Source organism: Gopherus flavomarginatus, chromosome 12 (genome assembly GCF_025201925.1).
Source record: "Gopherus flavomarginatus isolate rGopFla2 chromosome 12, rGopFla2.mat.asm, whole genome shotgun sequence".
NCBI classification, from domain to species: domain Eukaryota; kingdom Metazoa; phylum Chordata; order Testudines; family Testudinidae; genus Gopherus; species Gopherus flavomarginatus.
In genome coordinates, this window is record NC_066628.1 from 27439144 (window position 1) to 27453728 (window position 14585).

At 48.9% G+C, this 14585-nt stretch overlaps 1 protein-coding gene across 2 annotated transcripts in view; it reads right to left on the minus strand.

Annotated features, from left to right (window-relative positions):
- The window catches only part of MYOCD (myocardin), a 488383-nt gene that overhangs the window by 436048 nt on the left and 37750 nt on the right, over window positions 1-14585 (minus strand). Inside the window, exon 2 of one of the 2 annotated variants that reach the window (XM_050919226.1) lies at window positions 10522-10629. The exons of the other annotated variant lie outside the window; for it this stretch is intronic. Within the exon in view, the coding sequence (XP_050775183.1) occupies window positions 10522-10629 (108 nt within the window). The remainder of the gene's footprint in view (window positions 1-10521; window positions 10630-14585) is intronic. 2 annotated transcript variants of the gene reach the window in all.

Consider the following 14585-nt stretch of genomic DNA (forward strand, 5'->3'; position numbering starts at 1 on the left):
GGGCAGTGCCCTCAATAGCCTCGCTTGCCCTGTCAAACATTCACTCCATGCAGAATTCCTCACCATTGACAGAAGGGATTTTTCCACAAACCCTCCCAGATAAACCCAACTTATTTAGCTGATAATATATAAACAGTTTATCAGCTTTGCGCATTTTCTGTGCAGCGGGATGGATGTTGTTCTTGGAATTCTGTTTGGTCATAATATTTAGAAGAGGGCTCTGATAGCAAAGATAAGCAGCTCGCCTGCAGCAGATGGCTTGCGAGACGCAGCTCCGAGCCAACATTCTGCAGAGAAGGAATAAACTTGTAATGCGAGTTATTTGTAAGTAGTTTTAGTGAAATGTCACATGTAAGACTGCCCAGGCATGCTCTGTCCAAGGTGTTTGAATTAATAGGAATAAGGATTCAAAGCCAGGGGCCAAATTTGCTTTTAAACTTCCTTAAATAAATGTACAGAGCAGAAAATACCCCTGGATTTGCTCTGCGTATGAAGCTGTTGTCACTGTATTAGTACAGGGAAGAGTCCCTAGCCAGTCCTTCTGCAGAGCTGCTCTGCCAGGGCCCGTAGTGTGCTCTGAGCCCAGCACCAGCTCTGTGAGGCAGGGCAAAGAAACAGGCCTTTCTTGCCACAAAGACCTGCACTAACCGCTCTTTATTGGAGACCACCCTCCAGTTTATGAATGACCCTGGCTGCAGCTGGCTCATTTACTTCCCCACAGGACTCTTGCCATATGTTAGAAAGATAGTCTCGTTATCAATCGCCTCCGATCTCTTGCTTTTATCGACCCCACCTCCGTGGCCAGACTTTGGTCCCAGGAAAACTGAATGTGGCCCTGAACCTCAGCGAGTGCTGGAACACAAGGTCCCGCAAGGCAGCTGCTGCGCGTGGGTCTGGGCTGGCTCGCCATCCCCGGTCAGTTAACGGCACTGCCAAGGCACACTGAGCTCACAGCTCTCCCAAGTGCAGAGGTCACAGCGAAATCAGCGGTCGGGCTGACGTGGCTGCACAAGCTCAGCGTTCCCTCCCTGTGTATTCTCCTTTGGCTCAGCCTTGCAAGAGCCCAGGGTCCTGACCACCAGCGCCCTCGCTGCTCTACCCTGGCCCATGACCACGTGGGGTATGGCTCCTCTGCTGCAAGGAATGAGCCCGCAGCCCAGCAGGCACGCTTGTGGGGCAGGGCTTGTGCCAGTAAGCTAAAAGCAGCAGTGTGGATGTTGCAGCACCAGTGGAAGCTCAAGCTCGCTACCCGAGCTCAGACCTGGGGGGGAGCCTGGTGGCCAGTCCACACCTTTGCTCGGGCCACAATGTCCACACAGCTATTTGCAGTGTGCTGCTGCAAGGCCTGCTGCCCAGGGCCTCATTCGTTGCTGGACTCCTCATTGCTGCTGCATGCCAAAATAACCATGGCAGACAAAAAGCCAGCCTCCCACTGCAGCTGGTTGGAAAATGGTACCTCGTTCTACCGGGTGGGGGCCTGTCTACATTCTGCATGTGGAGCCAGACCCGAGCTAGCTTTAACTGAGCTAGCCCCCACAATGTGAACCTGGTCCTCCTTACAGAGCTAGCAGATTTCAGTTGTGATGAATGAGACAGTTTATAGCTCCTGGAGCTATTGGTTCAGGCTGTCTGCAGATTCAGGCTTCTTTCCCTTTGCCAAGCATCTTCTTTGACTCCCTACAGGATAATACCAAAATGAAAACTGTGGTTCTGAGCCCATCACAAGACAGCAGGAGTGGGGGCTCTGGGTATGGGCCTATAGTACCTCGTGGGGAAGCCGTCCCTGACCTCACCATGCTCCGAATAAAACACATTGAGTTAGATTTTCCTCATGCACTCAACACACAACACACCCCCACAGCACACACACAACATGCACTGCACGTACACACACTCAACACCGCACATATACTCAACATGCACATACACGCAACATACACACAGCGTATGCACATGTACACAACACAGACACACAGCTCACACACACACACTCTACGTGCATGCATACACACACACACACACACAAGCAAGCAAGCTTACAACTTTATAAATCAATTACCCTCTTCTCCTACTGGCTAGGCGGAAGGCGGAGAAAGCAATACTGGGGTTATTGGCATTATTCCTAGTTTTAAACATCATGAGTGTTTAGTGGGGACAGCTAGCGCTAGCGGAAGGCCCATCTCTAGATGTGAGAAGATGATCCAATCTGCGCCGGCTGGTCAGCTGGGGCCTAACGAGGAAGTCAATTAGCACCATTGTGCTGAACTCAGCTCGTCACTAGGAGCTGGACTGAGACCTGTGTTCCACGGAAGCTGTCCGGTGGTTACAGCACTAGATAGGTGCTGATCACTTCCAAATTCAAACCGGTGTCCACAGAGTGAAAGACTCTGTCTCCAAAGAGCATTTACATTGGGCTGTGGCTCATGAGTCACCAGCTCTGTTCTCTCCAGACCCCTCATAACTCCTCCAGCCTTCCCCTATGCAGATAATAACAAGTAACGTCAGTCACACTGCGCTAACGTGGGCTTATGCTAGTGCTATAAAGGGCTGTGTTTCCACTGATCTCACCTCATGTCCTAGCATAACTGTGTTGGGCTTTTTTAACTGCGTCTCCTAATTGTGCAGATTTATGAGGACTCTACTGAAATGGCTAAGACAGCATTTAGAGTCCCTCAGCTCTCGTTCTGTTTAATTCATTCCTCTCTGCCTGGGGTTTATGATTCCAGCTCGGCGTGTGCAGCTCTGCAATTGCCAACATTCTGTTTCATTTCCAGGGTGAGGCAGATCTAAATCTCTGTGATTCTGTTTCTTTCTTGCGGTCTCTCTGCACCTCCTTACAAGTTGCTTCATTGGCAAATTACCCTCTGGTCAGGTTCTCTGTGCACTGTGCAAACAGCACACAACTTAGAATGAATCTTAACCCTTCCTCCCCTTAGCCAGCAGAAGTGAGCTTGCTGCTTCTGGATTTGGGTCTCCAAACCCAATGCTTGATTCATTCTGGTAATCTCCTCTGCTACACTAACTCCTCCGACAGTGATGGTCCCACCAGCCTTACATCACCTGCTACATCCCAGGAAGGTAGGAATTGCCGGATGGGATCACCCCAATGGTCCATCTAGTCTTGAATCTTCTCTCCAGCAGTGGCCAGTAGCAGATGCTGCTGTAACACGTCTATGGGGAAACCTCCTACTTAGCCTTGGGAAGTTAGTATCTGGACTATATTCTCAAGCTTGGGGGTCTACAGCTGTTAAAATATTTTACCCTAGCTACTGTAGCTGCAGAGGATGCTCTTACTGCTCACAGACGAAACACTTCTGTTTGGAATCCTACCAAGCAATTGGCCCCCTGCCATCTAGCTGCAGTGAGTACCACAGGTGAAATGTGTGCTGAGTGGCAAAGCACCGGGTCTCTTTTTGAAGCGTGTTGCCTTTATGTTTTGTTTCCTGAGTACCTGGCCTTGCTTACCCTCAGCTCCACAGACTGGTGCAGAGTGGTGGGGATGGACCCGTTTCCTCCTACCCCTCAGGCATGATTTGTGTCCCTAGGGGTGGGAGCCTTGTTGGAGAGCTCCTGGGGCAAAGCCCGCTTGCAACGTCCCCCATGCACCTGTGCTAAGGCCAGATACAGTCTAGCCATGGCTGGTCTCTGGGCCCTTGGGGCCTGTCCCCTGCATTGACACTTGCACAGCATTAGGGTTGCCTCCAGTGGCTGCTCTATGAAGCCCTCCCCATTGCAGCGGGGATAAGAGAAACGGCAGCCACATCTGGCCTGGGGCAGGGCGTGCTGTAAAAGAGGAACCACAGTCTTGTGCTGCTGTAGCCCCCCACGTGCCCTGGGGAGCCCTCCCCAGCTGGCAGGTTTGATGTGCGCATCCCTGCACTGCTGCCCGGGGCAGAGAACAGGCACATCCAGATCATTGAAGATGACACACCCTGTACGTAAGGTTTTACCCACCCGCACACAAACATTTTCTCTCGCTAGACTCCACCCCTGGAATTGGCTGCGGCTGGCTGGCGGCCTGGTGGGATCTCCCCATGAGATCTTGTTCAACAGCCTGCAGAGCCATGAACTTGTCCATGGACGTAATCCCTGCTGGGAAAGAGCATCATGGAAGGGCGACGGCGATAGCACCAGTGGGGGCGGCACTTGACAGATGAGTCAGAGATGAAGTTCCTGCCCCACAGAGCTCCCGCCCTTTCAGCCCACAGCACGGGGCATGTTCCCTCCCAGGAACGATGCAGGTAGACACAGCCTAGAGCAGCCAGGCCTGAGGACAGGGAGGTACCAGCACTTGCTGGTACCTCAGGTGTCTCAGAGACAGGCTGAGCTGTGTGGCCCTAGAGCAGAGCCCTCCCGTCCCTCAGACAGAGACAAGGTGCTGGGAAACTGCTCCCTCCCTGGCCGTTGGACATGTTCTGCCCCAGGACACACCTTGAGAGCTAGGGCTGGGGGCAGTGAGAGAGGCCTGGGGCTCCAGTCTGATGTCTCTGGGGTCCCTGCGTGGTCCCAGACACAATGGCCTCTCGCCTGCGTCCCTGAGAAGACAGTCATGGGAACCAGCTTTTTCCTTTCGGCTGGCAGTGCCTCTCCTCCCAGCACAGTGGGAGCATTCAGCAGGCTGTGGAGATGCAGCACATGTGGAATGGCTCTAAAAGGTGACAGGCAAGGGGCGGCTTTTGAAGCCCAGTGGTCCCATGTTACTGTGTGCCAGCGAGACTGAAACATTTCCCATTTGCAGGGTTTCTTGTTCCAGTTGGAGACCCTGGATACCTGAGCACATCCTACTGAATCATTGTGGGTCTACAAAAGTCACTGGCTGTGCTCTGCCCAGAACTTCACTGCAGCCCCGCTGCAGACTAGCCACCAAGAAGTGCCCCCCAAGCTGTGGCTAACAGCAGCTGTTCAGTGCTCTGCTCACAGCAAACAGCATGGAGCAGGAGTCATGATCCAGGCCTTTCAGAGATCCAGCAGGAGAACCAGACTCAGAACCAGGGAAGATCTGGGCCTCTTCCCTCAAAAGGGGATGCATCTTTCAGGGGGTTGGAGCTGGCATTAGACATCCAGATGATCCCTTGAGCACTCCCACTGGAGCTGGCATTGTTCTGTGACCAACCAACTCAAAACCCTGCTTCTCACTGATCCCAGCAAAATGAGTCCATGAAGACCCAGAGCCCTCACTGCCTGGGATTCTCCATCAGGCCAAGTACCTGCCACATGCTGATCAAGCCTTGCCCATGGCTGCAGTCCTGCCTCGGGGAACAGCCACTTGAGTCCCTACCTCATAAGACACTGGTCGTGGCCTTGCTGCACATGGCATGGAGTGCCCTGGTTGGTGTGTCTCCGCCGAGAATGCTTCTGCAGCTCCTGGCATCATGGGGCTCTGGCTGCAGGCCTTGGGCCAGGGCACAGGGTATTACCCAGGAGTGTATCACTATCAGAGAAGGAGCTGGAGCACCGAGCGCCCTCCGTACATTACTGGCTGGATTCTCGGGGGTGCAGCACACTCACTGTCCCCCCCAAAGCTGTGCCCAGGCCTCTTGCAGAGCTGGGGGAGGGGCGACAGCCAGTGTAAAATGTTGAATTTTCTAAAACTAACTATAAATGGTAAAAATCAAAGTCTTGCTTTCTCAGGAGGTTTTCAGGAAAAATAACCCCAGAACCACAACTTCTCCTTTTATTTGGATGAGAAAACATTCTTTTATTTTGACATCATTTGTATCTGTTTTTATCAGAGGGATAAAGTATCTTTTATCTGGCCATAATGCATCAAATTGCAGAGTGACTCATAAAGTGAATCTACACAGATAATGGAGCCGGCATGCAGCATCTCAGCGAGGCCTGGCAGAGGCTGAATGTCACCCACGAGGCACATGGAAATAAATAGCGATCTGCGCTTTCTCAGTGAGCAGGGCTGGCTAACGGAGGAGGTGGCAGTGTAGAGGGCCTCCTGTGCCATTTGTAGCAGTCCAAGGAGGCTGCCGTGCTGCTGAGCACAGGCCAGCAGAATTAACCGTTAGTTCTGTCAGGGCAGTACCAGGCTCACTGGTCCCCAGTGGGTTTAGTTAAGCACTTGAACATGCAGGCACATGTGTCAGTGGGGAGCTGCTGGGGAGGCCAGATGATGCTCCAGAGTGACGGGTCTCAGATTCAATCGAGTGCCTAGCTTTGCTCCTCACTCCCTCTAAAACCTACAGAGACCAGAGCCTTGCTCTCACCCTCGGTAGATTAGAGCTGCTGCTGGGGGCAAATCGGTCTCCTGAACTGGAAGTGAATTGGACACGGGATTGCTGAAGGATCATGCCCTCGAATACAGAGTGCACCCAGTGCAAATAGCCTGCACATTTGTAACATAATCAAATCTTCAAGCAGGAGAGAAACAACATTTCACTGTCTGGACTCCCCCACCTGAGACCTCCAGCCCAGAGCCCACAGTTTACATTTTACAGTGGTGAAGTTCTGGTCTGGGAGCATTGCTTTGGCTCACTGTCTCCAGTGACCTTAGTATGGTTGTTGTGACTGCTGACGACCTAAGCTTTCCTGATGAAATGGCCCGGGAGGACTTGATGGGTTGGGAGCTAGAGGGAAAGGGAGAGTAGAGGGGGCAAGAGCCTCATGGTGGATTGACCCTCACTGGATCTTCCCCACTACAGACCTGGAGGAGGAAATGTCCCTGGCATAACAGTGGCCAAGGCCTGGGCCAGTGGTACAGCTGGAAAGAACACTTGTGCACTGCACCAGTCACACCCTCCGCCTCGGTGCTAACCCTGTTTCTTTAGCTCACTGCCCAAAGCTCACACAACATGTCCGAGGAAATGGCTAAGAACACAGCACTTGTGTAACCAGGTCACATGTCCCACTCAAATCCATGAGGTGCAGCAAGACTTTAACCCAGTCCATACAGTGCTACCTACCTCTACAGAGCAAAGGAACCCAGCACTTATTCCCTGGGACTCCAGGCTGGATACCAACCCCCACCACCTCAAGGAATGTAACCATCCAAGCCCTAAGCCAGCATGCATGGCAGATATCCACAGTAACATGCCCATTGCTTCACACCCATCCAGCCAAATGCCTCCACACACATACGTGGGGAAACAGGCTCTGTAAATCAGGGGTAATGTGAAGCCCTGCAGATGTAATGGGAGTGGAGGTTAATGAGGGTGGCAGCCTAACACAGAGGGGTGATACCCCATCACCCCCACTCCCTTCCTGGCCACCTGCATGGCGAGTAATTTATTTTAAAACTGTAGGGAACGGCCCCTCCCAAAGGCAGGTCCCTCTCTGTGGGGCTCGGGGGTTCCAGCCAGTCACCTTCTTATTCCACACTGCCCTGTTTTCCAATAGAAAGTCAGTTTCTCTGAGGCTTCTAGCAAAGGAAAGAGCCCAGTAGTCACTGGTCCCAGGAGCACACGTCCCGAGCTGTCTTGAACCAGCACCTTCTAGGAACTAGCTAGTGCACTGACTGCTCCGGGGGCTGCAGGAACCACTCAGGCCACAGATTGACACTATGGACTCTGAGCTACACAGGGGCTGACCATACTGAATAGTTACACCCCAAAGACCTTCTGTCTCCCTTACTAACTAACAGAGTAGGAAGTGAGACAATAACCCCTGGCTTCCAGCTCCAGTCTGGCTGGGCCAACTGGAAATGGTTTGATTGGTCCCACTAAGAGAGAAATGCGTAAATCTAAGAGGAGCGCTGCATTCCTAGGCCAGACAGCTAGGATCCTCAGTGAGAGGAGTGCAGCTTCCCTTTTAGAAATTACCCCTTAGACTGCTGGGTGGTGCATGTAATATATGGGGAGCCAGAGATAAGCTATGGAGCTTTCCTAAAGGAACACGGCCACAGTTAATAGAGACGTCTGCCCTCACTCTGATAACCAGCGTGCTGAGCTCCAATTTGGCAGGCACATCACAGGTGATAGATCTCTAAGAGAGCCAGGCCGTCTCAGCCAAAGGATCCCTCCCTTCCTTTGTCAGAGATAACATGACTCAGCTCAGACATTCCAGCTTTTACCTACAGATTCCACAGCAAGGGCTTTTACTAAGCAGCTCCCTCCCCCACCCGCTTTCCAGAATTCCTCCAAAGCTATTGGATTAAGATTCAAAGGTGAAAGCGGTGTAGGAAATGCTTTGATATCAACTCGATGGCCCAGCAGAGGAATGTTACAGACTTTTTCCGTGGCTGTTTCTTCTCAAGCATGTACACAAGCAGCACTGAATTATGCAACTTGGCCTCACTGCCGGTTAGTGGCTCCAGGCATAGGTAAAGCTGGAGTTACTGAGAAATGCCCCTATCCATAATAAAGCTTAGAAACGTGCCCTGGCCCAGGCTGTACAAGTGCTAAGTGCCCAGATTACAAGTGTTTCCATTGGTTTGTCCATTACTGCGTCTTTCCGAGAGCGAGGAAGGGCTACATGCCATGACGACCAAGTAACACTTAGTGCATGGTAAGGGGTGATTTCCCCTGCTGGTGAGGAAGCCCTTGCAGGGGTGGCAGGGCTGGGCTAGCACCTCAGCCCAACCAGTCAGGAGAGGGTTGAAGACAGCCCTGACGGAAGGTCGATACACACACGCTGCAGCATCACTGTAAATTATGGGTTCACTCAACCTGGGACTGGGGCTGCCCTTACCCAGTTCCTAGCTCATCCCTCCTCACAGCCAGCACGCCAGTAACACCCCACTGATCACAGCAGAGCATCAGCACCAAGCTAGTGCCTTCGTCAGCACAGCAGTGAGGTCAAGTGGGACACAGCCCGCAGCAAAAAGTCTGCCTTCTGCAGGGATGGATGGGACTGGTCAGCGGCACAGCTAGAGCAGAGGCTGGGGGGCCTGTTCACAGCTTCCTCGAGAGCCTGGCATCCAGAGGCTGTTGCTGTGTCTGGCTCTAACCTCCACAGGAAGTTTAGAGTGTTGACTTTCACCTTTAAAGCCCTATGATTTCGGGCCTGGTTCTAGGAGGGACACAATGCCTCTGGAAATGGGATTACCTGACCCCCTCGAGCTCAGCTCCCTGGGAAGGATCTGCCATGATCTGTATTGTCACTGAGCCCTGCAGGGCTGGTAGGGGAGGATGTACACCATCCCTGGCCTGTCCACTCCTCCCCAGACCACCCCTTACTATGTGGATCCCAGGGAGACGCTGAGGTGGAGGTGGCAGAGCCCTCTCCTATGGCTGAGAGAAACCCATAAGCAGAAGGGGCCTCCATAGATGGACCTTGGAGGAACGCCTGGGCCTCTTGCACTCTAACTGGAGCAAGCAAATTGCCAGCCCCATAGAGGTCATCATGAGGCAACTCACAGTCATCACAAGGTTGGCAAATCTCCAGAAGGAACAGGGGCCTCTGCAGCTCCCGTCCAAAGTAGGCCTAACGCTGGGAGCAAAGCTGGGGTATAGGACCCCCTGTAGATTCACACACAGGAAAGCTTGTCTGAACAGCCTCTGAGGGTTACATGGGTTTTGCTCTTAGCATCTTGCTGGACCCCTGGCTATGGACTGATGCAGAGAGGAGAGCATTGCTAGCTGAAGCACCATGGTCACGTTGCTTTCTGTAGCTCCCAAGCTACCCCACCCACACACAGGCCAAGACCAGCCATGCAGCTTTTGAGGCCCAGCAGCTGTACTATCCCTATCCATCCCAGGAGGCTGAGGTAGCTCTCCTACCCCACCCCAGGGCCAGCAGGAGAGCAGGGCAGCACTCATCTCCACCTGCACCCTTGCCCCAGCAGGGCATGCCATGGAGGGAGGGCGACAGGGAGGCCCCTTTGGTTACCTGAAGTGAGGCAGACAATCAGAGCTAGCTCTGGATGGGATAATGCCCTTCAGCAACAAGCACACCAGTAAATCACTGACAAACCCTGTGGTGGGGGGGGGTGTCACATTTGGTAACATATGAAGAGCTGTTGTCTCAGCTGTTTGGACCAGTCAGTGTAACTCAGACCCAGCCCCCGCACACCAGGCTCTTGGCTCCTGGGCTTTCTGGGCTGAGCTGCCCTGGCTTTTATTTTTAGTTCCTCCTTATCAGTGAGGAGGTGGCTGGCCAGCTGCTCCCCTTGATCACAAGCTCAACTTTAACTGCCTCGGCTGCACCAAGGGGCCTGATCATTGAAACCATCAGGAAGGCTGGCAAGCTGGCCATGCATCCCCTCCCCATGCACACACGCTTCCCTGAACTCTGCTCCCACCTGAGAACAGAGAGAATTTAAAAATCCCTCTTCACATGCTTTGTGAACTGAGAGCATGGACATTGGAAATAGCTGGCCAGACTCACTTTGGTTGCTGGTCAGTTTCACTTTTAGAATCTTATGACTCAGTAAAAGCTGCAGGTTTTGGGTTGCAAATATGGCAGGAAGTGTTGAAACCCACCCAGAAATCAGGGCTTATTTCAGTCTTAAAGAAAAGCATCCTGAAAACAGTCAATCATGTTGGGATTTAAACCCTCTTCCACTCTTGTGGGGCTTCCCACTGGCAATACTCCTTGTATGCAAGGAACAGTCCTGGGCTAGAGACTGCTGGGTACCTTTGCCAAACTGCGAGTGTTGTGGTCCCAAATCAGTGCTGGATCAGGACTGCCTGTCTCAGAGGATCCGGGGATGCGCAGATTTGGATCCTGGGCTTGCCACTGCACCTGCAAAGTTTAGATCCATGCATCTATAAGCCTAGGTACCCCGTATTCACACCACACACTGCTGCACTGTACAAACTAGTCTTGCGAGGTATCATTTGAAAACTAACACCACACTGGACAATAATACCATTGTAAAACATATGTAACAATGTTATATGGTAAGTTGTGAATTCTGTCTGTGTGATATTACTAGAACATGGTTAAAATCAGACGGCCTAGCATAGGTGAAAACAGTAAACCAGTTTGTCTTGGACAAGGAATGTTGGTTTACCTCAATTTACAGATTAGCACTAAACAAAGCTATCAAGCAAAACCAGACAGGGTTATCCTGAGACCGAACTTGAGAGACAGAATATTAACATGGCTCCTGCACCCCAGAGAGACACAGGAAACTGAATTCCCAGGAGGCCTTCCTGACTTTTAGGACAAAGATAATTCCTTTGGGAATATAAGGGACAGAGAGAGACTCTGTTTTAATCTACACCTGAGGAGACAAAGAACCCAAGCACATTGTGCTCCGTGTGTTGGGTCCTGGCTACAGCATCTGGTCAGGCAGGCTGGACAAAGAATGATTGGGAAGAAAACTACCTTGAGCAAAGTCTGTAGTTTGTTAAATTAGGTCTTAGCCATTAGAAAACATATTTTACTTTTGTTTGTTTGTAACCTGTTCAGTCCCTTCTCAGTCCCTTCTATCACTTAACCTATGAGCTTTTTTAACAAACCGGTTGCACTTTTAATCTAAAGGAACTCAGTGCTGTGTCTGAATTGAAGTGATTGCTACTCCAGTTAAAGTGACAAGCTGTACTTGTCTCTTTAAAGGCTCAGTGAACCTCATTATTTCTCTGCATTTTCAAGGAGTGGGCTGAACACTTCAGCATAGATGGCTTTGGTGAAATTCAGGACTGGTGGTGTGTTGGGGTCACACTGCAAGCAGTGACCCAAGCTGGTGGACAGCAGGGTGGGGCTGTTGGGGTCGGAGCCCGGAACCAGGGCCACGTAGCACAGACATTCAGGGAACAATGTGCTTGTCTTCCAGCTGTTGGTGTCCAGCTATGAGCCCCAGCAGCAGAGCATTTAAGACGCCCAGGGCGACAGGGCCGGCAGAGACACAACCTCTCACTGGGCTGAATGAAAAAATATTACCGTCAATACTAATAGCAATGTACAGATAGACAAAGTAAGAAAAGTGCTGCTTGAGTACCTATTACAGTTGGATTTAAGGATATTTATATTGTATTTTTGACATGTGATGTTGAGAATTCGCCATTTTTCCAGTTCTAAAGCATTAACTTTTTGAATTTCAGTATCTCGTGTCACTTAATAATTATTGACTGACCCCCTATTTTCTGACCTCCCCATAATTTCCCACAGCTGTAAAAATTTAAATAATTAAAAACCTAAAAAAAATCCTTACAACTCATAATGTGCAACTGTGAAAGTGTGAATAGATCAAAATAGAAACAACATTTAAAATAAACACTGATATTGTAGATCGGGGTCGGCAACCTTTCAGAAGTGGTGTGCCAAGTCTTCATATATTCTAATTTAAGGTTTCGCGTGCCAGTAATACATTTTAACATTTCTAGAAGGTCTCTTTCTATAAGTCTATAATATATAACTAAACTATTGTTGTATGTAATGTAAATAAGGTTTTAAAAATGTTTAAGGAGCTTCATTTACAATTCAATTAAAATGCAGAGCCCCCCAGACTGGTGGCCAGTACCCGGGCAGTGAGTGCCACTGAAAATCAGCTTGCGTGACGCCTTTGGCACACATGCCATAGGTTGCCTGCCCCTGTTGTAGATTCACAGATTCCAAGGCCAGAGGGGACCATTGTGATCATCTAGTCTAACCTGTATAGCACATGGTATAGAACTTCCCCAAAACAATTAATGGAGCAGATCTTTTAGAAACATCCAATCTTGATTTCAAAATTGTCACTGATGGAGAATCCACCATGACTCTTGGTAAATTGTTCTGATACTCTCTGTGTTAAAATGTATGCCTTATTTTCAGTCTGAATTCTTCTAGCTTCAGCTTCCAACCTCTGGATCATTTTATACCTGTTTCTGTTAGATTAAAGACCGCATTATTAAATGTTTCTTCCCCACGTAGGTACATACAGACTGTAATCACATCACTCCTTAACCTTCAATTTGTTAAGCTAAATAGATTGAGCTCCATGAGTCTATCACTATACGGCAGGTTTTCAAATCCTTTAATCATTCTCATGATTCTTCTCTGAACCCACTGCCATTTATCAACTTCCTTCTTAATTGTGGGCACCAGAACTGGACACAGAATTCCAGAAACAGTTGCACCAGTGCCAAATGCAGAAGTAAAATGACCTCTCTACTCCTATTCGAGATTCTCCCGTTTATGCATCCCACAATTGCACTAGCTCTTTTGGCCACAGCGTCACATGAGGAGCTCATGTTCAGCTGATTATTCACCACAACCCCAAAACCTTTCTCAGAGTCACGGCTTCCCAGGACAGAGTCCACCATCCTGTGAATATGGTCCACCCTCTTTATTCCTGTATGTAGCCATATTAAAATATGTATTGTTTGCTTGAGCCCAATTTCCCAAGCAATCCAGATCACTCTGAATCAATTACCTGCCCTCTTTGTTATTTACCACTCCCCCAATTTTTATATCATCTGCAAACTTTATCAGTGGTAATTTTATGGTTTCTTCCAGGTCACTGATAAAAAATGTTAAACAGCATAGAGCCAGGAACCAATCTCTTTGGGACTCCACTGGAAACAACCTCTCAATGATTCTCTATTTACAGTTACATTTTAGATCTATCAGTTAGCCAATTTTTAATCCATTTAATGTGTCCCATGTTAATTTTATATTGTTTGAGTTTTTGACAAAAAATGTCATGCAGTTCCAGGACAAATGCCTTAGAAGTCTAAGTATTTTATGTCAACACTATGACCTTTATCAAGCAAACTTGTAATCTCATCAAAAAAGATATCAAGTTATTCTGACACAGTCTATTTTCCATAAATCAATGTTTATTAGCATTAATCAAATTATGCTCCTTTCGCTCTCTATTAATCAAGTCCCATATCAGCCCTCCCATTCTCTTGTCTAGGCTCGATGTCAGGCTGACAAGCCGATAATCAGCTGAGTCATCGTGTTTACCCTTTTTAAAAATTGGCACATTAGCTTTCTTTCAGTCTTCTGAAACTTCCTCGGTGCTCCTAGACTTATGGAAAATCAACATTAGTGGTCCAGCAAGCTCCTCAGCCAGCTCTTTTAAAACTCTTGGATGCACATCATCTGGACCTACTGATTTAAAAATGTCCAACTTTAGCAGCTTCTGTTTTACAGCCTCCAGATATACTGGTGCAGTGGAAAGCATGTTATCATCACCATATGATGAGCCTATCATTTGTTTTTCCCCAAATACAGAACAAAAATATCTATTGAACACTTCTGTCTTTTCTGCATTATTAGTGATAATTTTACCATTTCTATCTAGTAATAGACCATTACCATTGTCAGGATTCTTTTTGTTCCTAATATTTTTAAATGCCTTATTTGTCCTTATCTCTACTGGCCAAAGATTTCTCTCTGGGACCCTTTATTTCCCTTATCGACTTTCTACAATTCCTAACTTCTGCTTTATATTCATTACTATTATCTTCCCCTTTCTTATATCAGATAGATAGGTAGATAGATAGGTAGATAGATTTTACAGCTGCCTTCAATTCCCCTCTAAACCATCAAAATTATTAAATTAAATTAAATTAAATTAAATTTAAAGCACATGCTGGTAAACCAGTGGATGCATGGATGGAATTGTAAACTATAAGACAAAGTCACCCCAAATATCAAGAGTTCTATAGTCCATGCCAGAATGTGTCCTTTGCTAAATCTCTTGCTACAGGGACAAAGAAGTTTCTATGATAGGGCAGCTTGTGACTTTGGGAATCAGAGACTGG